General features: G+C 43.6%; 1 protein-coding gene across 9 annotated transcripts in view; it reads left to right on the forward strand.

The window, feature by feature from the left end:
• BCAS3 (BCAS3 microtubule associated cell migration factor) overlaps window positions 1–25,532 on the forward strand; it is a 486,041-nt gene extending 460,509 nt beyond the window's left edge. For 3 of the 9 annotated variants that reach the window (XM_039507722.1, XM_039507724.1, XM_039507723.1), the window contains 2 exons: window positions 779–844; window positions 24,620–25,531. In XM_039507722.1, coding sequence (XP_039363656.1) covers window positions 779–844; window positions 24,620–24,768 — 215 coding nt within the window. In that variant the 3' untranslated portion in view covers window positions 24,769–25,531. Of the gene's footprint in view, window positions 1–778; window positions 845–24,619 lie in introns of all 9 variants that reach the window. The other 6 variants (XM_039507728.1, XM_039507729.1, XM_039507726.1 and 3 more) reach the window with 5 other exon arrangements.
• Window positions 25,533–26,339: the final 807 nt, after the last annotated feature.

Consider the following 26,339-nt stretch of genomic DNA (forward strand, 5'->3'; position numbering starts at 1 on the left):
TCAGTATAATTGTAGTCATTACCCTCCCTGTAGTTTTCTTCTGTGTAGTGTCTGTGTATTCTTATCTCCATTCTAGCACACCCTGTGTCTGCTTTCAAGAGCTTTGTCTCTTCATGTGCCTCAGATGTATGCCTATCTTAGCTGGTAAATTATATACATCCTGCTAAATACATTAGATACCCTAAAATTGGGTTCCCATTCTCTTCATCCCTGGACAACTTCAAGTTGCACACAAGTGTGCATTTTATGTGACTGTCCATAAACTTTCCATCAGCAGACAACTCTTACACGCAGTAGGGCCGACAAATGCGTTTTTAACTTAATAACTATTACCAAATCCTTGGAATGTTGGCTATTAGCCACTTTTAAACCTGCACTGTGGGGGAACAGCGAGGTTCTCCAGCCACATGCTGCCAAATCAGCCATTTCCCCTTTAAAGCTTCTGTTAGCTGCACTGAGCTTGAAAAGGAGTGACTGTATCTTTCCCTGAAGTTTCTTTTGGGTCATACGTTATTTAGGGCCGTTTTGAATGGAGACAATGATGCTGATACTAAAAATATTTTCAGTGTGAATTTAGGTTCATTGCCATTTGTAGAAGAAGCTGCAAGTCTCGTGATGTTTCTAAAGGAGGTGTGCGTACGAAGAGACAACTGACTTCCTACCATTTGATAAGCTGGTCAATTGCATTTATTTATAATCAAATGTTGTTTGGGGAAAATCCTTTTTATTTTTTATTATTATTTAAAAAAATTAAAGACATATTTTATTTTTGATACAGACACAGCCGTTGAAGTAGCAGTAAAAAACATCTCCACAGAGAGGCACATGGCTTTGAAATGTTTTGGTATGTAACATAACTGCATTGTTATCAGGTCTTAACTTTTGCACAGAGACTATTTCTTGTTGTTTTAAAAGCAAAACCTCTGTCAGCTTTGAAAAGGTTTTTGGAAATGTCCAGTATTCACATAAGATGGTAACAAAGGGTAAAAAAAAATTTTAAATGTTTTAATTCATTTAACAAGCAACATTGTTTTATCTCTCTTCTTAAGCAAACAAGAGTTTCTTTGATTTTTTTTAAAGTCAAATTTAGGATTCTGCTGTTCAGAGCAGGGAGGTCACAAGGCCCTAATGCATTTAGCATTGACTGCCCTCTCTTGTAGTGCGTCTATTAGTCAGTAATTTGATTTGTACCTATTCATTTGCAGTCCCTGCAGGAGCTCTGAGCTGGCCCCAAGTATAATTGGTGCTGTCTCTATTTTTACATCATTAGATTAGCCCCGACTCCTGGCCACTTGTTGTCTGCGCTTGTCTGTCCATTTATACAACCTAATGTAACACAAAATTCATTACTGATCACATTACTTTCAACTCTGCAGCCAGCCTTGTGATAAACATTGTGTTAACCCTTCCTTGCCCGTGTGCCGGTTTAGAGGACAAATGCACCTTCTGTAGGCAGGAAAATCAATATCATAATAAAACAAAGTGGAATCACATTTCTAGATTTGTCATTCCTCTTGGAGAAAGAAATGGAAAAAATGTAGGCGGTGATTAAATGATTACCGTGTCCATGCATCACCCGCTAGCATATGAGCCCAGCGGCATCCTTCCTGTCATAATATGAAGAAGTGGCATGCTGTAGGGCCAGCACTTAATTTGCAACTTAATTTCTTACTCATTGTTCTCCAAGTGTTTTAGGTCTTCTGTGCAGACTATAATCAAGTTATGACATTATTGGAACTGGACATTTTCCTTCCATTGCTTTGTCTCAAAGCAGTTAGCAGGAAAACAATTGACTTTCTCCTTAGAGATTTGTCGTTGTTGTTCAAATGATTAAGTAGATTAATTCTCTTACCGCAGTACATTGGGGAAATTCTGAACAACCCTTCTTTTTGGTGTGGCTTCGTTCATGTTTGTCTGTTCTATACACTCTTATCCATTTAAAGCAGTAGCCTTTTGGATCACTGGGGCTTTTGCCATTGATTTCAATGGGAATGGGAGCAGGCCATTGGAGGGATTTGTTTGGGCCTGATCCTTCAAGGAGCTGAGCATCCTTTTGGCTTCTATGCTTGGGGGCGCTCAGTACCTTGCAGTGTCAATCCCTCAAGATGGCATTTGCTACTTAATGAAATATATGTTGGTACCCGCAAAATCTGTTGATTTTAACAAGTTTCTAAAGTCATTTTCTAATTGCATTGCGTGATTTGGAGCACCATCTAATTGGCTTTTTTACATGTTTATTCCTTTATTAAATCTTCCTTTTAAAAGACAAAGACAAAGCTCTAGAGAGTCTACTATAGGGAACAATCCTGCACTGGCCAGGGGGGTAGAAGACTGGGTAGCCTAGTAGGACTCCCCCATCTCTACCTCCTATAATTCTGTGGTTCTTTTTGGTGGCGCTTGCAGCTATTTGCATGTAGGCTGCAGCTTGGGGTCTGAGTATTTCTGGGTAGGGATCAATGGCTCCCACCATCCAGCATTTGAGAGAGATTGATGTTTTATAGGTGCTTTGCGAGCCAAATCCTGCTCTGACTGGTGGTATAGCAGAGCGAGGATGAAGGCATGTGCACAGATCCGGCAAGCCAGGGCTGCATTCCATGAGATGGGTACATATGTACTTTGCGGGTTTCAACACCCTGTGCATCCACCATCTGCTGGCTAGCGCTCGCTGCTGATAGCATCATGGCCCAGTGCACCGGGTGTCGGAAGACCTGGGTTCCAATTTCAGCTGTGCTACAGACTTGTTTTGTGACTTTGGGCAAACAGCTGTACCTCAGTGTCGCCATCTGCAGAATGGGGATAATAATACCCACTTAGTAAAGTCCTTTGAGACCAATGGATGAAATGTGCCACATAAGTGCTAGAGGACGGATTCACCACTCCAGTTTTACACCAGTGTAAATACACAGAACTCATTACATCAGCATAAAAGTGGAGTCCAGCAGTGAAGAATAAGGCTGAAAGTATTCATTGCTATTAATAATAGCCAGCTTGGGAAAGCACAGGCTAGTGTGCTATCTTAGCACAGGCCTGTGCTTTATGGAGGGATCCTGCCCTTTTGCTTGAACAGTGTAAACAGGATCCCAGAGTCCTCTCACCTACCTCCTTAGACACCAGCTCAAGGTATTTAGCCTTAAAGGGCAAATCCCCTACACAGATGCATGAAGTCCCCAGAGTAGCAGGACTGAATGTGGTTCTGCTGCATAGGGGGCAGGTCACAAAGAGGCCACACCAGGAGACTGTACACACACACACACACACACACACCCCCCGCTGCAGAGCACTGCTGCAGACTTGAGGGAAGGGTGATATTAGCAAGTGAGTCCAGCTCACGCCGATCCCCTGGCCAAAGCCCTTGCGTAGTGAGTGTGTAGCAGGCCACCATTGTTGTTATAGTCTGGCTGGTAGGGGAGGAAGGGTGGTACCTGCACCTCAGTTCCCTGCTCCACCTTGGGCAAGTCATTTAGTCCTTCTAGGTGTGTCTACCTTGCAGTTAAACCCCTGTGGCTGGCCCATGTCAGCTGACTCCAGCTCACGGGTCTCGGGCTGAGGTGCCGTTAAATTGCTGGACCCCGAGCTCTGGAACCCTCCTGCTCCCTCGTGGGGTCTCAGAGCCCACCTCCAGCCCAAGCCCCAAAGTCAACACCACAGTTAAACAGCCCCTTAGCCTGAGTCCCGCAAGCCTGAGTCAACTGACATGGGCCAGCTGCAGTTTTTAATTGCAGTGTAGACATACCCTCTGTGCCTCAACTCCCCATCTGTAAACTGGGTATAACAACCCTGCTTTTCTTCACAGGGTGTTATGGGGATAAATATGTTAAAGATTGTGAAAAATGAATGGGGGAAAGGGCCTATAAGTATTTTAGATAGATGGATGGATGCTGAAGTAGTGGTTGTAGAATGTGGGGGGAGGGGAGAGGCTGGCCAGATTCCAGGTTGGTGAGGGGAGAGGATTCTATCTATCTATCTATCTGTCTATCATCTGTCTGTCTAATCATCTCAGTGTTTTATACTGTTGCCTATCACCATAGTATCTGAGCACCTTCCATTAATGTAGATTCCCAGCATACATTTTATTCATGCTTAGAAAATCGGTCCCTTTGCTTAACTTGAAACAATGTGCTAGCAGTAGCTAAATCCCCGTTCTGGCCTCTGTGTTGCATCTCCGCCAGCCTCTGGTCATTAATGTACTGTTCTCTGTATCATGAAAAGGAAAAGACCCAAAGTTATTGAAAAGCCCTCATAAAGTATGCATTGTGCTCATTAGGGGAAACAGGAGAGAAGGAAATAGAATGGAAACCATTTAAGCAATGAATTGTTAAACAGGAGAACTTTTAAATGAACACTTCTTATTAGAAAGATACAATAAAGTATGAGTCACATTAGACAACAAAATACACATTAACACGGTGAAATCCTTGTCAATAAATGGAAGGTCAAAGACCAAAACAGTTAAAATGCACCAGTATGGGCCAACCTCTTGGCCCTGTGGCTTTTGTTTCACGCAGCCACAGAGGCCCGTATTCCGCGGCTGCGTCCGGTCTCTTGCAGACCTGCAGCCACTGGGAGTGCTGTGGAAACAGCTCAGCTCCTGAGATAACGGAAGTACTGCACATTTAGGGACAGCATTAATGGGCAGCTCTGAAGTGCCATCTGAGCCTCCTAAACCAAAGGAGGGCAGCATCCGTCTGTGGCGTGGTGAGAAATAGCAGGACATTCCATAGAAGACCCCACTTTCCATTCATAGGTGCACAGACCCTTTTCTACTATGGTTTCATAGAGTTTGCTGCCTGACTTTTAATTAGGACACTGGTCATTTCCCTAATATGTTTCTCGAAAAGGATCTCAGATAAATAATAACCTGAACTTTCTGGAAATCTGGACTTGCTATCCAAGCTTGGCATTTAACCACACTGTCTTGGGCCCACAGACCCACTCTGATGACCCAGATGGTTTCACCCCTCCTCTGGCACACTGGCTCAGCAGGCATAGCTAGCAGTGATACTGTCATTGTAGTGCTTAGAGGGGAACTAATCAGGAGGAGAGTGGGAAGCGGCAAGGGAAGTAAGGAAGGATCAACCACCAAATGAGGATAGAGACAACGGGAAGGAAAGAAGAAAGTGATTTATCTTAACAGAAGGCCTTATTGTAGATCAGCTGATTCAGCCCTTGCCTATCACTTCAGCAACTTCCTAACGCTTGGAATGGTCTTTTTCTAGAGGCAACACTTCTGTCTGTAACCAGCAGGAGGTGATGGCTCTAAGTCAGACCCTGGGAGATGCTAAGCACCTTTAGCTCCCCTGGAAGTCAAAGAGTGTTGCAGTCATGGTATGAAAATATTATCCTTCCCTCCATTCCTACCCTCTGCCATGTATAATAAATAAAACAATAGACTTTTATTCATTAACATTTATGGGAAAATGTTAATATTAAACTGTAAGTGAAAAGCCATATCTTATTGAATTCTTCTGCTGTGTTATTGAGAGTCTAATTACATTTTGCATTTAAATAAAAACCAGATGACTTTCAGGACACTCAGGCGAGCATTCTGTAAGTGAGAATTTATCTTGCGATCTAGGTAAACAATGTCTCATCATTTAACAGTTATTATAAATAATGGGGTTTTAAGCACTTTGCTGGGAGTTCATATTGGCTCCACACGGGTTGCACCAAGAGAGAGAGAATTCAGTGACATATTGCAGGCATCCGGTCAGAAGAGATTATATCCTGAGCTCTCTTCTCATGCTGTAGCATTTTTCATCCTACTCTGTTTATAGTTGCTAAATGTTCTATGCTACTATCCTTGGACAAAAATAATGCAGATATAATTTTGCAGGCACTGTTCTTTGCAACTGGAAAAATCTGCCAAGCCAAAGTGACACTCAGCAAAAATGGAATTTGGTTAGGTCTCTAGCATAATTCCATACAGGTGCTTTAGAGGGAGTCATCAAAAGAAATACTCTTTTTAAAAATTGGTTAGATGAGAGATCTTCAATTTTTTTGTCCAGGGTTAAAGAGGCACTAGGTAAAATAGATCTATTTTATAAAATAATCTTGGCCTTTTTTGCTAGCACCTCCTTAAATTACACCAAATTCCATGATGATACAAGGAATAGATTAGAGAGAGATTAAAACCTTTAACAAAATTTAAAATCTAAATAGCTTCCCCCCATTTCTGCTCTTTATTTCCTTTTTACACTTCATCTTAAACAATGAAAATAGACAGGTCTGTTTTTCTTTTGTTGCGAGCCAACTCTTAATGCTTCACTTTATGGTTCTCATACATTAGCAGGATTTTGGTTCATTAACATTCAGTTACCAATGGTACTTTTTCCTCATAAATTGCAAAATCTTCCGCTTTACCATGTCATTTTCATATTGCATCCCCCAATAGAGAGGGAATTGGTTTTCCCCTGCTGATAGAACTAGGTAGGACAGTGGAGGGACATTTTAAAACAATCACTCACAGCTGTTAGATAATGAGAGTAGGGGTGAAATCATGCCGCTTTGAAGTCAATGGGAGTTTTGCCATTTACCTCAGTGGGGCCAAGATTTCATCCTATGGGCCTGATCCAGAACCCTTTGAATTTAATGAAAAGATTCCCATTGACTTCAGTTGGCTTTGTATGAGGCCTAGGTTTGTATCCATGCTTCTCTACCAATATTAATCCTAATTGGTGACTTTTTGTCAGTGCTGCTTTATAGGCTGGCCAGCAAGGAGAGTAATACTACAGCAGTTTCAATTCTGGAAAACTTAGGCCTGGTCTACACTACGTGTTTAAACCGAATTTAGCAGCGTTAAACCGAATTAACCCTGCACCCGTCCACACAACGAAGCCCTTTGTATCGATATAAAGGGATCTTTAAACCAATTTCTGTACTCCTCCCCGACGAGGGGAGTAGCGCTGAAATCGGTATTGCCATGTCGGATTAGGGTTAGTGTGGTCGCAAATCGACGGTATTGGCCTCCGGGAGCTATCCCACAGTGCACCATTGTGACCGCTCTGTAAAGCAATCTGAACTCGGATGCACTGGCCAGGTAGACAGGAAAAGCCCCGTGAACTTTTGAATTTCATTTCCTGTTTGCCCAGCGTGTAGCTTTGATCAGCACGGGTGGCGATGCAGTCCCAAATCCAGAAAGAGCTCCAGCATGGACCGTACGGGAGATACTGGATCTGATCACTGTATGGGGAGACAAATCTGTTCTATCAGAGCTCCGTTACAGAAGACAAAATGCCAAAGCATTTGAAAAAATCTCCAGGCTATGATACAGAGTCCACAGCACAGTGCTGTGTGACAAGCGTAACGGAAAGCCAAAGAATCAAATGGACGCTCATGGAGGGAGGGAGGGGGTACTGAGGACTCCAGCTATCCCACAGTCCCCGCAGTCTCTGAAAAGCATTTGCATTCTTGGCTGAGCTCCCAGTGCCTGAAGGGTCAAAAACATTTTCCCGGGTGTTTCAGGGTATATGTTGTCAATTTACACCCTCCTCCCCCCCCCAAAAGAAAAGGGAAAAAAATCGTTTCTCGCCTTTTTTCAGTGTCACCCTATGTCTACTGCATGCTGCTGGTAGACGGGGTTCTGCAGCGCTGAACATCAGCATCCCCTTCCCGGTGGCAGATGGTGCAATATGACTGCTATCCATCGTCATCATCAGCCCGTGAGTGCTCCTGGCTGGCCTCGGTGAGGTCGGCCGGGGGCGCCTGGGTAAAAATGTGAATGACTCCCAGTCATTCCCGGCAGACGGTACAAAAGGCTTGGTAACCGTCCTCATCATAGCAGCTGGAGGCTGAGCTCCATCAGCCCCGCCCCCCTTCATGTCTAAAGAAGATTCTATACTCCCTGGACTATCATAGCAGCGGGAGACTGCGCTTCTCTCCCCCCCACCCTTTAATGTCCTGCCTGGACTATCATAGCAGCTGGAGGCTGCCTCCCCCTCATTTTATCTCACTAAAAACTCAGTGTTTCTTATTCCTGCATTCTTTATTACTTCATCACACAAATGGGGGGACACTGCCACGGTAGCCCAGGAGGGTTGGCAAGGAGTGAAGCAACGGGTGGGGTTGTTGCAAGGGCACCCCCTAGAATGGCATGCAGCTCATCATTTCTGCGGGATCTCTGGGGCTCTGACCCGGAGCAGCTGTGTTCTCCGGTTCTCTAGTACACTTGCCCCATATTCTAGGCAAGACTGACTCTATTTTTAGACAAAACATAAAGAAGGGAATGACCTGGGGAGTCATTCCCATTTTTGTCCATGCACCCCCGGCCGACCTCAGCGAGGCCAGCCGGGAGCACCCATGACAGCAGCAGACGATACAAAAGGATTGATAACCGTCATCGCCAATTTCCAATTGCAAACGGTGCAAAATGACTGATAACCATCATCTCATCGCCAATGTACAATGGCAGATGGTGCAATAGGGATGGTAACCGTCTCTGCTACCTTGCAAAGGCAAATGAATGCTGCTGTGTAGCACTGCGGTACCGTGTCTGTCAGCAGCATCCAGTACACATACGGTGACAGTGACAAAAGGCAAAACAGGCTCCATGGTTGCCATACTATGGCGTCTGCCAGGGCAATCCAGGGAAAAACGGCGCGAAATGATTGTCTGCCGTTGCTTTCACAGAGGAAGGATTGAGTGACGACATTTACCCAGAATCATCCGCGACACTGTTTTTGCCCCATCATGTATTGGGATCTCAACCCAGAATTCCATTGAGCGGGGGAGACTGTGGGACTATGGGATAGCTACCCACAGTGCAACGCTCCGGAAATCGACGCTAGCCTCGGTACATGGACGCACACTGCCGAATTAATGTGCTTAGTGTGGCCGCGTGCACTTGACTTTATACAATCTGTTTTTAAAAAACGGTTTCTGTAAAATCGGAATAATCCCGTAGTGTAGACATACCCTTAGAGAAGGCCCTCTCAGCAAGTGCATTCATAGTTCAGTGTGTGGGATTTCCCAAAACCTCTTAATCAAAGGCATATGATTTCCAGCAAACTTAGTAGCCATGTGAATCTAACACAGCATCTAGAATTAGCAAGACTGGTTATTTTAGAACATCTACAGAAATTCCATTAATGCCATTGGCACAGGCAGCATTTGGAAACACATGCTTGTTAGAAAGGTCTCTTTCCACCAAGGAAGTTGTTTGTACTGTTTTGTCTCCAAAGGCACGTGAGCCCTTCTCCCAGGAGCACTCCCATAGTAAATGGCTTAGTGGCCTTTCCATTGTTCAATAAGCGTTTTCAAGATCTGCCCAACAGCTGAACTTTGACTGTTGTATTGAAGACTATACTGTGGTCTTTAAAGGGCCGCTGGGGTGGGACACTGCACCTACAGCTGTTCCTGTCGGCGCGTTATGTCTGGGAAAACTCTGGGCAGGAAGAATGCACCCAAGGGGTCACTAAGGGAGAGGACACAGAATTAGCAACTGTTCCCACCCAGTGCAAGGATGTGTGCTCCCTCAGCTCGGCCCACATGCTCCAGCGTGGCATGTGGGGGGGGGGGCGTGAAAAAACTTCAGTGGAGCTATAAAAGCAGAGTACATTACAGGACTCTAGTCCAGAGGAGACTAAGATGTGGGTGACTGTTTCAAGAGAGAGATAATGGCAGCCTGCTAGCCAGCTTGAGATAATGCAAAGCCTCTGAGCCCTCATGCCTACCTCAGAATCCAGATGTGGCCTTCTCCCATGTGCTGAATAGGAAATCCCCCAGAGTCGCTCCCTGAAATGCTCCTTATTCCCCCAGTGCTGTCCCAATTCAGACAACAAAACACATCCCACAGCTTCCTCTTTCCATTGCCAGAACACCTGGTGCATGCTTTAGTCTGGTCCGGGAGATCTTCCCAGAGAGTTCCCTGTTCACGTGGAGAAATTCCCTGGTCTTACATGAACTCTTCTAGACTTCATCCAAGAGTTATTCTCAGCTACATGCTTGTTCAGTCTGCAGTACATTCACCCATTTGGCAATGTTTTAAAATGTGGAACTTTAAAAAAAGCCTAAAATGTTAAAATCAATATTTTAATGATTTATAAAATAAGATTTTTCTAATTAAAATGGATCCTTATTTTAAGCAGTTGACAGCTGCTCTCTGCTTTCATGAGAACAAATACGAATATGCTGCCCAGATGCATCTAAGTTAACCGAGGGCCAAATTATGCCTTCAGATATAGCTTCCGTCAGAGCTCCTTTGCACATGTATTTCCAAGGTCAGAGTTTGGTACTATATAGGTAAGACATTCTGCAACCAATAATAAAAAGATAGGGCCTGGTTTTGGTTTTAAGAGTCTTGAGCCATCTTTTAGTTTGTGCCTAAAAATAACTGGGTCCACAGGGTGTTTGTTTGTTTTGGCAGGCACAATCAAACAGTTAAACTAATTAAATAGTTTATTGTGGGTGCAATTATTTGTGGGCCTGCAAAAATTAAAAGTCATTTCAGCTGCTTAAAGCAACGCCATCAACTTTAATCTGTAAAAACTGACTAATTTGAAAAATGTTGAGATCCTGGTGGAGCGGGCAGCCCAGGTGTTCACCCCTCTTCTGCCATTTCCTTTCCCCCTCCCCTCCAACGCCAATGACTCATCTTCACTTTCTAGCAATGGGGAAACTTGTTTGGACAAAGTTTGTTCTTACACTCCACCTTTCCAGCCCTCTCTTCCTCTGGGCCCCTCTTTAGAACCAATCTCAAACAGAGTCCCTTTTGAGGTGTTCGTGAAGTATTTGGATACACATTTGGGGTTTTCTGAACCTCCAGTTCCTGGGTGGAACTGGAACTAGGATGGTGGACATACAATTAAAAAAAAAAGCCTCCTCTCATGATTTCTATCTTAATTTTTTAGATTCAAGAAGCTCAGATAGTTTAAATAAGCATCTGGGACCAGATCCTCAGCTGGTGTGAATTGTGACTCCACTGACTTTAAGAACTAGTCTGAGTTTCACCAGATTGTCATCTGGCCTCCAAACTTTTGTCTGCTTCTCCAAACCAAAGCCACACTCTGAATCATTTGAGCTGTCTCCATCGGGGCATCCTTCTCCCTCAGGAGAAGAGCACAGAGTCCTTCTGTAGCTCTCCTTACAGAAGGGTCACTATGTCATAGGTGTTCTGTTATTGGAATCTATACCAGGATGATTTTGTTCTGCAGTACTCCAAAATGAAGTGCAGAAATGAGGGACTCAACAATACTGTTTTTGGCAGAGGTACACACTTTAACATACCCCCCCCCCCACACACACACACAGAAAACAAAACTGTAACAGCACAAAATGTGTCCATTTCCTGAGTTATACAGTACCTTCTTTTTCTAAATTCGGATAGTTAGGGGATCCAATCAGAGGGGGGTGGGGGCGAAGCAAGTTTTAGACATGAAAGAAATTGCAATGGTTTTGAGGTTTAGGCATGTCTGAAATCTCTCGTTCAGCGTATCAGCGAAATGATGCCCAGACTGTGAGGTAATCACCATATTTATTATGTTGACATTCAGGAAGCTTTTCCATGATCAGATTGTTTCCTAGGACTGTTGAGTTGGGGATGGAAAAGCAGGCAGTGCTCATCTTCTCACTCGTTGATTGTCTTGAGCTGCTGTGATCAGATGAAAATAAGATGTGCTGTTGTATTGGTGGAGGACACAGGGTCCCAGACCCACAAGGGGCTGAGTGCTTTCAGCTCCTGTGATTTTAGTGGGAATTGAGGGTGCCCTGCGCTTTTCAGGATCAGGATCATACTGAATAGACGTGCTTTGGGCCTCAAGCAGTAGGGGTAAGCCTGTATATTTCCTCCAGGACTTTTGGGCAGTCCCAGGCAACCTGTGGAGCTCTGTTTCCAGCAAAGTGGCAGAACAAAGTTTAACAGCATGGAGTTGTTAAGAGTTGTGAACATACAGAATAACATTTGAATTTGAATTTCCCTGGTAGAGGGGTCTCTAATGAGCAATCAGAGGCACTCCCACAACCCTAGAACAAGAAACCAGAACCAGGGATTTTAATATAGTGTTTTCTCTGTAAATGCTTTTTGGTCTCAAATACACAGATGGGCTGCTTGTGTGATTGAAGATAAAAGATAATTCTGCTTAAATACATGAAAAACATAAATGCACACTGGCTTGCAGCAGGAAAACAGATATTAAATATGAGAAGGTACATTGTAGATCTCAAGATTTGAAAGCAAATGAAACCAGTTGGGATACTGAAGAGTAAACTTTTAGTAGCAGCATATTGTGACTTTGAAGTTCGGGGTTGTTTTTTCCCCTCCTCTTAAATCAAAACAATTACATCTGCTTCTTCATTTACAAGGGGGAGAACACACACTTCTGGAAATCTTGCATGAACAGTTAGTACATTTCACACTGTGTACTTCGGCTACAGAAATCTGTTTTCTATAACTTTTAGATTGTTCTTTTAGCTTTTGAAACTTCACATACTAGCTAAAATGAGCAACTTGTCTTTTGAAAGTGCCATTTAAGTAGCAAAATGTCCTAAACCTCTTTATAAAAATATACAGCTGTATGAAACTTGAGATTCGTTTTTAAAGCTCTGCAGTCATCGTGAAAGTGCCTATCATGAAGAATATTGTCTCTCTAAATGCTTAGTTCTTTATCTGGTGCACTTTTAACCTTCCATAAAATGTTCAGAGTTGAGCCTGGCTGTATGCCAAAGATTTGGGTATCTTGCTGTTTATGTACCTAGTTGTTGAGGGTGTTTGGGGTTTTTCTTTTTAAAGAAAACCCAGCTAAGCTCCATTTATTTTTGCAGACAGAATGCTTTAAAGGTGCACACATGAAAATGTTTTATTCTTGTCTCCACCATCTCATCTTGCTTGAAGTCAGTCCAGACATTTATGTAAATTCAGATGTCCTCTTAATTTTTGTAAGTGTTATTCATTTGGCATTTTAGCATTGAAATAATGCACTACAGAGTAACTGCGCAATCTCAGTTGACTTTTGATGTTCAAAAGACTTTGTCTTCAGCCCTTGAGGTACATGTTATCTTCTATATCCCCTCCTCCAAGTCGTTAGACCCTACCACCTTTTTTTCCTGACACGCCAGCTTTCATCTCCCGTGTGTTACATTACAGAGACTTCTACGTGGATTCAGCCTTTTAAGAGTTGTTGTAAGATAATTTGACAGTCACTAATATTTTGCATAGGCCACTGATTTCCAATTTCAAAGGCAGTGTTTGCATGTCTTTTCTACTGTGAAAATGTAATGTAGCCCCTTCTCTTGGGTCTCAGCATCTTTCCTGTTGGAATGGTGTGAAACAAATTCAATACAGCGATATCTCTGCATTTCCTCTTTTCAAAGTTGTCTAAGGTCCATTTACGCAAACAGCTGGTAAAAAAAAAATTGCTACAATTTTTAGTGCTTCTGGGAATTTAAAATTTCCCACTGGAGCGTCTTTAAATCAGAAATTAACAGTCAGACTATGGTTCTGCTGCTCCCAAAGCACAGCCCCTACCATTTGAGCTCAAGGAGAATCTTCATTAGCTCTGATCAGGCCTCTGACACACATGGAAGCAATTCTTATTCTGTCCAATAGAGGGCAGTGGTGCATCTATATGCTACCCATTTCATTGCCACGAGGAAAAATTTTAACACCTGAGAAGGACACCAAGTTTAACTACTTTCAAACTTTATAATCTGATGTGAAACATCCTTCCATTTGCTTAAGTGCTGATAAATTTAAGACAAAATCGCTCTTTTTATTACTGGATCTGAAGAAAGGGTATGCCCCCAACTGGCTGTGTAGCAGGTGTACAAACACAGAAATGAGACAAGCCTTCTAATTTCCAGATAGAGGAGACATACGTGCCACTAAACACAGCAGTGTAGAGGTGGCAACGTGAGCGGCTGAAGGAGCTAGCTGCCCACGTATGTACCTAGTGTCTTGGACAGGATCCTACTTGGGGCAGCGACACTTCTATTTTTAGCACAGCCAGAGCTAGCGCCGGTATGTTTCATTGAGCTGGAAATTGCACCTCCAGCTTGAGGTGTAGACATCCTCTTCAAGTACAGATCCCTGTAGATGAGAGCAGACTCTGGTCTTTGGAGCTGCGTGAAAGTTCTCGTGTGTGAAGACATCCGGCTCGGTTCAGTAGCTGTAGCAACATTACAATAAAAATGCTTTACTAATCCTTGTGTTAGGAAGAATCATGTAGTTCATAAACATCTGCAAAAGCAGGTCCTCAAGACTTCCGCTGCGTTAGTATAAGTTGCCTTTTACCCTTCATTGGACATGGGACCCTTTTGGACATGAATCCAGATGGCAGAATCTGCATAATGACTATTTATTATTTGTAATAAACAGTGCTTAGGATTCAGATAGTGGAGACTGATTGTGGCAGACACTGTACAAACATGCATTAAAACAGTCCCTGCCCCAAGGATTTTACAATCTCATAGACTCATAGACTTTAAGGTCAGAAGGGACCATTATGATCATCTTATCTGACCTCCTGCACAATGCAGGCCACAGAATCTCACCCACACACTCCTGTATCAAACCCCTAACCAATGTCTGAGTTATTGAAGTCCTCAAATCGTGGTTTGAAAACCATCTAGGTTAATAACAAGAAGATACAGAGCATCCCTACTGTCTAATACTTGGATATTCTAAGCAAGAGGACATATACAGTGCTCTGATTCTGAATAGTGTAGCTGCAGGGTCGGCTATTTGCTTTTCTTCAAAACAAAAGAAAGTTGCTTTGATTGTTAAATGAGTTCTGATTTTTGCCTCTGAACGGTTCTTCCAAAAGTTGCTCGTGTCCCCAGTGAAGTGTCATCTAACCTGGCCTTTTTAAAGAGAGACATCTCATTTCTCTTATCCTATGGTAAAACCAAATACCAGGTTTGCATCCTAGTTTCACAAAAAGGCAGAGAGTAAATTCCAGCGCTTCTAAGCACTTTCCATTTAAATTTGGATTGTAAAGGACCCTGTGCAATAATCGCGGTGAATGACAGAAATGGAACTCAGAGCTTCAAACATGAGTTGCTAATATGCCATGCCACGTCCTCGATTCCTAGCTGTTAATGGAGTAATTCCTAATGAATCTTCAGACGTCTGATAGACTCTCCAATGTGCACTAATTCTTACACTCCCCTCCCTTCCCCCACATCTCAGACCCTTGCGGGAGACCTTGTTCCTTTAAAAATGCCGTCTCTATAACTCAAAAATACTCAGCACAGAAAAAGAAAAAGGGGACTTGACATTAGTTGAGCTTGAAAGGTTTGGTGCTGTGAAAAGTGACTGACGTGTGAAAAGAGGCTACAATTAGTTCTTTCCCCAAGCGCTCTTCCATTCAGTCCAGGGTCACTCCTTCAGCAAGCTGAGGGCTTGAGTGTAATGTGTTGTGACAGTTTGAGATGATGAAGAAGAATTCTTGTATTCAGAGTTGCGGCTGCTTCCGCACTACCCTGACACATCAGGCTGGCTGTCATTGTATCATTTATCCAGGCTGCATCGCTGCCATGCTGTACAGGAGTTTGTGCAATTCTCAGTAGGTAGAGGAAAGGGTCAGCTCTTCCAGCAAATGAGTTTTGAGGATATTTTGAAACTGTGCTTAACAGCCTGCTGTAGGGGAAGGCAAACAGAGAGAAAGGAAAAACCATTAGAAGAAATAATGCACTAGAGATGAGATTTTTGAGTAGACATAAAGGAGATACCATGGCTTCAAGTGGACCACTACAGAGAAAGCACAGATAAGAAAGGCAGCATAATTTATGAGTGTTCCGGGCAAAAGAGGGCTATATAGATTTTCTTCAGGCATTGAATTAATGTGCCATATAAAATGGCTTCACATTTAGGCTTGGCAGGGCTTTCTACCTTTCTAGATTTGCTGTAGTCCTTTGACAGTTCCTGAAGCTTTTTCAAATTGAATGTACAGCAACCTGGCCTGGACTGGTGCCTGATGTAGCTTATTCTGCTCCGACACATACCTGAGGATCACAAGCTCTGAGATAGGGCCATGTCCCGTCCGTTCCCCCCGTCATCCCCCCGTTTGTCACAAAGCTTAATAAAAGCAGGGGATTATTTTTGCAGTACGATGGGACTGCAAGGTAGGATCAGGCTTGGTATTTGAAAACCGAAGGTAAATATTAACAGAAATAAGTGTTTCCTACCAGTTTCTCGCAATTAGCTCACTAATGCAACAGACCACAGCATGCGCTGTGTGCACTGAAGGAAATATATCACTGATGCAGTTTTCAGCCTTTGGCAGGGATGAAAACAGGACAGCATGGGGAGGGAGTTAATGGAACACACAGAGCCCTGCATTTGAGTTCCTATTGCTCTGTTAATCAGGTTTAAATTGCAGTAGTACCTGAAATGTGATCCGCACTTTCCAAGCACAGAGGAAGACATGCCTACTGTCTAACCCTGGATCACTCCCTGCAGCTGTCACTCAGTGCTCATCCTCTCACTACACATTCCACAGCTCTTATTACAGGGCCCCGGTTTACCCCAGCTCTCTGATTCAGCACAGCCCCAGATTGACAACAGGAGTGAAAGGACGATTGATGAAAAAAGCTGGGGCCTAGGGAAGGCCACAAGAAAATCATGAGTATTATAGGGCACCCATCACTGTGCTGTTCTCTCTGTGTATACGTGTACATGGTGACTGCCTGCACCCTCTGGCAGGGTTGGGCCTTAATCTAGTGGCCTGTTTATAAATGAGAGTGGGGAGGTCATTTGGTTTACATGTGGGACAGAGGCCAAGATTCTCAAAAGTGACTCATGCCCAACGTGAAACGTCTTAAAGGGGCCTGATTTCCAGGGAGTGCTGGGCCCCCACCCTTTGGAAATCAGGCCCCCTTAAGGTGTCTTCCTAAACCATTTGTCACTTTTGAAAAGAGTGGCCAGAGTGAAAGCAGAAAGAAGCCTCTTCTATCAAAACAGATGACCAGGCTTTGTACCATACACCCTGGGGATGGAGGAATATCCTCTCGACATAGATACACAGTACGGTGAGAGGCGGAGGGATGTATTCATCTGTGTGTAGTGCTTTGTGAGTGTATGAGCACCAGCCCTCTTTCCCTAGGAACTGTTATAAACAACCACTGATAAAATGAGTATCATCTCGGTGGGCATACAGACTTTTACACATCATCCCACTGCGTTAGTGAGTCGTTGCCAAATCTGGTAAAATAGCTGCTATTTCAATGTGTCTGTTGTTTTGAACCTCATCTGCAAGGCTTAGAATGGCTGCAATGGTGTCGGTGTAAGGAGTGGTGTCTATTTTCTGATCTTGTTAACTGAGCATGAGGAAATATGATAGGGTTCGTCTCTGAAATTTACAGTGAAATAAGTATTGCAAACTAGTCACCTCCCTACTCTAGCCACTAGAAACACTGCTTCCTGCAGCATTTCCACTCGTGCCTTTTCAGTCCTGTCGACCTTTTTTTCAGGAGAAATGAATTCTCTCACTCCTTCTGTACTGCGAGATATTGGTCCTTGTTCTGGTCTGTTCTACACTAGCATGCCTCCATTGATTTAAGAGGAGCTTAATCCCGATTTGCACTAGCAATAGATGAGAATCAGTCCCACAGCTTCCCAGGGCCGCAGAGCCACATTGACACAAATCTGCAAATTCTCTGGTAGCGGATCATGGTTGACAGTTTTGTCTTTCTTTCCTGATTTTTTTTTGAGCCCTATGGAGCCTGTTTCCTTTGAAATCTGGTAGATGTGCAGCACTGGAGATTAGTTTTTTGTTGTTGTTTCTCTCCTCAACACAGTTCAACTCACACGTGCCCTGAAGCCCTCTATTATTCTGTGCTTCCCATTTGCTCTGCTGGTGGCTGTTACAGTGAGCATCAAAAGGGAGGAGAGGGCTGCTCTGAGCTCCCTTGAACTGGCTCCCTCCGCATCTTTTCAGCAGATGTTTCTGCCTATTTCTTTTTCTAGGCCAATCAGAACTTTGAGTCATTTCCTCTAGGGATGCGGGCAGGTTTTCGTATTTATGTTTCCAGTATTAGTGTTTGTTTATATTTGTGTTTATTTTTCACAGGCTTTTTAATGCCTCAGGGAGCCATTTAGGGGGCCAAAGTAATGCAAGTGCTGGTCTTCTCACAGTATTTCATTTCCTTGATAGTGGAAATGCTATGAGAAGAGCAGGTCTTGTGTTATTTTGACCCCATAAATAACTCCCAGAGGCCCCCTTCTTCCTTCTCCTCTCCATTTTGCAGACCCTGAAGACTCAACCCCGGTTTTCTTGCCTCAGCAGAAGCAAATTGAAGTTATCGCAAATAGCCAGCAAATCTATCAGACGGAATGTGTTTTATGTGAGACGCGATTTGTTGGCTAGTATACAGGCCACTTAAAGTGTATCATAAGAAGTTGTTTTACTGCTACATTTAAGGAAGTTAGTACATCTTGGCAGTATATACCTGTGGAAATGTAGATGAAATAACCTGCAGACAACCTAGGGCCAAGTCCATTCCTGCCTTAACTCACCATGGAAGCCAACAGAATTACACCAGGGACAGATCTGTCTCCCAGTATTTGAGCACTGCTGAACTTGTGACCTCACACAGCCAACATAAGCAAGGATGTGCCAAGCTGAGGCTGCCGTTCTGCCTTTCGCTCACTTCCTTCTGCAGGTGGACTTTGGGTTTGATTTTGAGTGAACTTAGCCCTCTATTTATCCACAGAACAGGTACAGCACAGGCAGCAGCCATGCGAGCTTCCTTACAGCCAGGCCAATGCCCTGGCGGATTCACCTCTGGGGTTGAGAAGGTACTAGAACAATATGTTACACTTCCATAGCGCTGTGCAGTCAAGGAACTTGGAGCACTTTCCAGAGTTGGGTTAGTAGAATTATCCCCTTTTTACAGACAAGGAAGCAGACATGGCAAAATTAAGGGCTTTTCTACACTTAAAACACTGCAGGTGTGCAACAGCACCGCTGTAGCACTTCAGTGAAGACACGACCTACACTGATCAGTGAAGCTTTCCTGTTGGCAAACGTGCTCCACCTCCCTGAGAGGCAGGAGCTAGGTTGACCCATTGACCTAGAGTTGTGTGCACCGGGGCTTAGGTCGGCCTAGGGGTGTGGATGTTTCACACCCCTAAGCGACGTAGATATACCAACCTAATTTCCTAGTGTAGACTAGGCCTCAGACTTGCCCAGGGTCACAGAGGAAGGCAGTGGCTGAGTAAGGAATAGAACAGAGGTCTCCTGACTCCCAGTCCACTAATGGTCCTCTTTCTTCAGCATTTAGGGTTGCACCCATTCAATCCTTCATCTGCCTGCTGAAATTGCCAGTGAGACCAGCATGTGAAAATGGGTGTTTTTATGTGAGCATCCGTAGTATGATTGCCAGATACGCTTCACATGGGCCATATGATAGTAAAGACCGTTGTGCTCTGCCAACCTGGGCTGGATTTGAATTCGCAACCTAGCAAAAAGGTTAATTATCCCCTGAGCCATCCATGCCCCCAACATGATGTCACTTTTGAGGTCCATGCGTATTTTAGAGGTGTGCTGCCTCTCCCTCTTCCCCACTGTATAAACGGAATAGTTAAGAACAGAACTTTTAGGAGGGAGATTTTCAAAGGTACAAAAAATCCAGTCCCCATCTGTGCCTTTGGAAATCTCCCCCAAATTCACTGGCTTTGCTTGGTTTATGTCACAACCTTAACGTTACTTAAAGGAGCTTCTTGTTTTAATTCCTTTATATTCTTTTTAAACAGTAGATTTTAAAAAGACGGAAAAGGGAAGAAGTAGGAAGTAAAACCTCCACCATTTAACATTTTTTCCCTGTTTTAATCATGATCGTATTATATTTTTTGAGAGTGTTAAACAATATTGGACTGGGAACCTTTTATTTTCTTTAAAATACGTAGCATTTAAAAATCTGTTGGTCCTTTGATAAATTAAGTCCCATGCTAATGCCTCATTTCAAGGGTTTCAATTGGCAGAGACTTTTTTCCCCTCTGAACTGTACATACATGAAAGAAAGAAGTGGTTTAAAATGGAAATGCTGAAATATATTTAAATAGGCACCTCCTAAGGATTGTTTGACAATCATTCGAAGGAGGATTTTTGTGCGCTCATGATGGTTCATAGTATTCTCCTTGGAAGCGTAGGTGGTTGTCTTACCAAATTTTGATTTTTGTCTCTAGCACACATGCACGTTGCTTTGTTACTGCGGGGTTCTTAATAAGTGCTGCTGGAATTGATTTGCCTTTAAGGAAAACAATATTGAAAAAACTGCTGTGAGGAAGATAGACATATTGAAAGGCTTTTGCACAGACTACAATGAGATATAAGAGAAGGATGGCCAGATGTTGGGTGAAAGCTTGCTCCCATTCAAATCAATGGCAAAACTCCCATTGACTTCAATGTAACCAGGATTTCACCCTTGGACATTTTCCTTTTAACCATCAAGGGTACCGCTACTGTAAAGGGTAGACAGTACAAGACAAATACAACGATTTGTCTATTAACTAGAACACAGCCTTTCTGTGAGCCTGCATCTCTTGACACACACGAGCCCCAGACGGCCGTGGAAGCTGGTTCTGTCAAGTCTTTTCAGAAGATAGACTGGCCATTTGGCCCTTCCCCTCCCTACAGCTGGGTGGTGTGAAGCAGCGTAGTTACGGAATATTAGCACTTTTCACTCCACTATTCCCTATCCTGAGCCTGTCCCCTGTTTTCTACCCCAAAAGCTGGAGGACAATCTTCAAGACAGTGGGTCATTCTGTTGTCCCTGGCAGAGCTTCAGAATGGAGCTTATGTTGACTTTGAACCACACATCCTTTTGCCTAGGGAGGTTCTGGAATCTCCACCGTTGGAGGTTCTTAAGAACACGTTAGACCAACACCTGTCAGGAACGGTCTAGTTATTACATAGTCCTGCCTTGAGTGCAGGGGACTGGACTAGATGATCTCCTGAGGTCCCTTCCAGTCCTACATGTCTATGATTCTACCCCTCTTTAAAGTGCTTCCTTATCTGATTGACATTCAGGGATGTAATGGCCATGCTGACTTTGTCCATTGATGTAATAGCCGTGAGCCTGATGGCCATATTTACAATGGGGTTGGTCTCTGGTGACCAGGAAATGCCTACGCCCACATTGTATAGCTGCTCTAAGGGGCGGAATAGGGAGCAGCCTCCCCAGGTGCATGCAGGGGTAGAGAGCCTGGGTTCCTCTTAGTGGTGCTTTATAATATAGCACTTGGGATTTGAGCAATGGTACCTTACATACCAAAGTATGTTGCACCTCCGTCTTGCTGTGTAACTGGCTCCAGACAGAGTAGAATGTCCGTAGGCTCTAGGCCTCGTTGGTCCCCGTGTTTTGGATGGAGCCCCAAAGGGAATCCATCTATGAAACCAAAAAGACCTCCCCCTCTGCAGAGGGAAAGGGCCAGAAGCAAGCAAGGGGATCAGCTAAATCTAGGAGACAACAAATGAAAATACAGGAAGGTAGCGTAGGTCCTAGGTTTAAAATCAGGGCTTCCAAGGGGAACCCAGAGCAAAGAACCCCAGACAGTGCCCACTGCTCCTCAAAGGAGTCCAGGGAGCCACTCAGAGGAACTCTGCCAGGAGACACACACAGGCTGTAGGGTGCGAACGTCCACCCAAGGCCTGTTGGTTTTCTGATGTGTTCCTACATGCAGCCAGAACTTGGGTCTTTGTTTCTACTTTAACCTACTCATACTTTGTTCATTCTCATTTTTAACCTGATGCGTGTATTGTTGCGTTACAGTAGCATGTAGAGGCCTGAACTGAGAGTGAGGCCCCATTGTGATGGGCGTTGTACAAACACTTAGCAAGCCTGGCCCTGCCCCAAAGAGGTTACAGTCTAAATAGACAAGACAAAGGGTGGGATGGGGAACAGAGGCAGAGAGAGGTGAAGCAGCTTACACAAGGAGCTCAGTGTCTCCTGACTCCCAGTCCAGTACCCCACCCACTAAACCTCAACTCCTCTCCAATTTTCTTATGCTTTTCTCAGTGCTGTTTTACTCTCCTTGGCACTAGCCCCCACGGCGCCCCTAGCGATGACGAAAAGTATTGCAGGCAGCCTCCCACAGAGAGCGCTCTTCTTCAATGACTGTATATTGGTTTGTAATGGAAAGGTTTTTCCATTTCATAGCAGCAGTAAAATACATACAGATGAGTGGCCTAATTTGCAGAGGTGCTGAGCACTGAGAAGAACAGGAGCTACCGTTGCTTAGCACCCCTGAAAAGCCTTAAGGCTTTGATTCTCAGGAAAGAAATCCCACTTTAAGATACTAAGTAAATCTCTGAGGAATGGCAAATATAAAGGCACTGTTACTAAAAAAGGCTGGAGTTATGTAACGCCTCTGCCAGAATCTCATGCACTCTTCCCCCCACCTATAAGCTGGCATTTTGCTGCTCAGCTTTTGGGCTTTGGGAATCTACAGTACTGAGGAAAAATAAATGCTGCTTCTTCCTCCTTTTTTTTTAATGGTCCTGAAAATGCAGCACTTGCCTGAAAATCAATTATGGTTATTAAAAAAACGAGAGAGCGAGAGAGAGAGGAAAGTAACCTCGTAAGGAGTTCAACAGCCCTAATGATGTTTGATTGGAGCCTGTCCGGGTTCTGTCTTCTTGGTGATGGCTGCACAGTGAGCGAAAGCTCTGACGTGAGACATTTAACCAAAGCCAGCTGTGTGCAAGGGGAGATAAAAGCACAAAATCAGCCAGGATCAGCACAGTGTTCGTGTGGGACACACAACTCATTTCGGATTCAAATGACTGTTTTTACTTCCTGAACTCCTGGGACAGTTAGGATGGGAAGGAATATGAAGATATTTATCCATTGTACATTCCTTAACAAAACGCTGGCAAGAAAACCATGATTAGGGCATTGTCACTGCTTCTTACAGGTTGACAGGCTTCCTACAGATCTGTTTCTTCGTGTAACCTATGCCAATTATCTCCCTTGCAAACTACTTCCACGATCAAGTACTAAATTTGCCACATCTTACTAGATGAGGTGTAAATTCAAATGGATCTATGATCCCATCTATGCACATGTACCTCGTATTAATGCTAAGAGGAACTGCTAGAAAGGTACTTGGGTGGGGTGGTTTTTGTCTTAGTGATGAAGCTTGTCACTGGGGCAGTGCATTTTACTTATATGCTTGTCCTTATCTCTGAGTCTCAGCGCAATAAAGGGACTTTCATAGTGTTTATAATTGAGGTAGAATCCCATTGTGAGACTGAACTCCGTGAATGGCAGCGATACAGTAAAATTTGGCAGTGAACAACATTTAGAATCATTCACCCAAATCCTGCAGTCCTTGACTCACTTCCTAGCCAGTCCTTGTTCACGAAAAACTCCCATTGAAGTCAATAGGGAAAACTCTGTCTGTCTGTCAATCTGTGTGCTCCATGTGTTTATCCTGTACCCATCACCATAGTACCACAAGTGCCTTTCAACATTACACCAATCCGGTCAACGGCCTACAGATAGACTGAGGGGTTTTTCCCTCTCCTCGCCCCTTTCCCATAGCAGAATTATTAGGGGTTTCACATCATAGGTCTTACCCTTTTTTATCCCTCCAGCTTGAGTAGAAACAGAGTGCGGAGCCTGGGCGTTGGCCCTCACTTTGCAACTCACCAGAATATTTGTTATAATCTGTCACTGAGTGGCTGGGAGAGGATGCTTGTGCTGTCCATGGGGTCCTGCCTAATATCACCGCTGCGTGCCGTCGCTGAGTGCTGCAGAGTGTGAGACTGGCCAGTCGCATTGCCTGCATGCTGCCGCTGAGGCAGCGTTTGGATTCAAGTGGCTCACGCAGAGTCAGAGTTGGAAATGTTGTTCTGCCCACACAAAAATATGAGTGTTTCAAGAGTTAAGACCAGCCCGGGAAGGAATGATACGTGTGTGATTGCAAGAGTAGTAACCTTAGATCCCTGGGCCTGTTTACAGGCTCCTCCAGCCCTCTGCAATCAGTACAGTTTCATCACCTTTTAGTGATGTAAATGGACGCTAACCATGATCGTTTCTGCTTTCTTCTTTTGCTTTGAGATAGTAGTCCTAGCAGACAAGGACCCAGAGAAGTTTGTTGTTTCTCTTTGCCTCAGAAACCACAAAGATGCTTTCCACTGTCTGTACAGCACAAAGAAGTTGTGGAAAATCCTTTTTTAAATAGGTTGTTGAACTGCATTGGTTGCGTGCAGTTGTTGCAGGTCACAGTTAGCGAGTATCACAACTGAACTCCTTTTCTAGTCCGGTCATATCACCAGCTCTGCCTGTTAAGTGAAGTTATGCCATTGTTTGTCAATAGGACTTCTATAATTCTGCTTAGTTCAATCTTGCAAATCTCCGATTTGGGATCTTAATATATTGCAAATCAATGTACTCGTCCCAAAGGAAGTGATTACACACCGCATCGGAAATTGAAATACAAGGTTTAGATGTCTTAATCAAACTCCATTTTTATTCAGACTGAAATATAAGCCTAGGAAAGAAGCAGATGTGATGCCTCTGGAGTGTTTCGTCAAATCACCCAGTAAAAGGTGGATGACGAGTGAATGCAATGTTAGAACAGTGATACAATAAACAGATTTGTCAGTAAATTGGCCTTCTAATGGCAAACGTCCTTCTTTTATCTGAAACATTAACCAGGGCCTGTTTTCTCGTTCCATTTCAGAGCTTCAGCGAGAAGGAAGCATAGAGACTCTCAGTAACAGTTCTGGTTCCACCAGCGGAAGCATTCCACGCAATTTTGATGGTTACAGATCACCTCTCCCGACAAACGAAAACCAGCCTCTAAGTCTTTTCCCTACAGGATTCCCTTAAATTAGCCAAACATACGAGGAGAGATTCAGACTGGCTAACCAAATGTCGCTCCATCTAAACAGTTTTGATGTGTATTTCACCCACCCGTTAGCTGCACTGCTGAATGGTTCTCGTTACACTAATAAATATTGACGACTCTTCTGCTTAAAGTCTTCTTAAAATATATTGACAATTTATTGAGTTTGTTTTCCTGTGCAATATTGATAAGAAGAGACTCTTTCTTCAATCCTTACAGCTTGGTGGCTTCTTTTTGGTGTGTTCAGGCAGAGACCGTTTAGAGGAGAAATACTTCTAAAACCATTTTTTGGTTGAGCCCATGATTTTACAACCATTACCCGCTTTTTCATGTTTAAATAAAGGCATCTGCATAACTTGAGTGGTGAATTAGCCATCCAGCCGGTGAATTCTAGCTGTTTGCAGAATTGAGGAGCATTGAAGAACGAACTGATGGGAGTGAAAACTTGAGGACTGTCTACGAGACAGATGGCGAATAGGACGGATACGTTATTACTTAGTTTATGCATCTCTTTGCTGTCCTCCTTTGGTTCCCTGCTGATATTAATTGATGCCAGGAGTATTACAAATGAAGAAGTTTCTTTTTGTTCTTGGGAAGAATTATCTTTCTTGCTCCAGTTTTATTCTAGTCATGTATTTTAGAAATGTTCTTAATTGACTAACAGAAGTCATAAATATCTCCTATTCAGTTATAAAAATTGTTCACTGGAACGCGACTAGCTGTCCAAATGTGCATGTGTCATTGAATAAATCTAAGTTTAACCAAATCTGCTGTAGTGTCAGTGTTCGTGTCGTGTCAGTACAGGGATTCTCAAACTGGAGGTCATGACCCCTCGGGTCATGAGGTTATTACATAGGGGGTCGCAAGCTGCCAGCCTCCACCCCAAACCCAGCTTCACCTCCAGCATGTATAATAGTGTTAAATATAAAAAAAAGGGTTTTTAATTGAAAAGGGGGGGTCGCACTCAGAGGCTTCTTGTGTGAAAGGAGTCACCAGTACAAAAGTTTGAGAACCGCTGTGTTAGTAGGATGTGTGTACGCTCCATATATATTCCTGTATCAAATAGTATGTGCTTATTTCCCAGCATTAAGACCTTCCAGGCCTTAATTAAACCCACCCAAGAGCACCAAACTAGGTCTGTTGCATCCTTAACTGTCAGCCATTTATGCCAGACCAAATGTTTGGCTTAAATTAGGCACCTTGGATCAAAAGAAATGAATGTCAGCACTTCAAAAAATCAGGCCAACTATTTAAATGCCTAAATATGGGTTTAGGTGCCTAACTTTAGAGTCCCAAGTAAGAACATTTTGGCCACAGTTCTTTGCAAGTTCATTTTTCTGTTCTTTTTTTGTTATAAAATAGTTATGTTTAAAAAATAATCTCAGTGAACACGTTATAACCTGATAATCTGTTATTCATGGAGGTAACATCCAATGCTGGCTACTTGTACCTCTTTTACACTTCAGTAAGATCCGAGACCCAGAGCCCAGGAAATTCCATGATGAGACCTTTGTGGAGTCTCCACTGAATTTGAAGGGGTCGCGGGATGAATGAT

This window comes from Mauremys reevesii, linkage group 20 (genome assembly GCF_016161935.1).
Source record: "Mauremys reevesii isolate NIE-2019 linkage group 20, ASM1616193v1, whole genome shotgun sequence".
Lineage (NCBI taxonomy): Eukaryota > Metazoa > Chordata > Testudines > Geoemydidae > Mauremys > Mauremys reevesii.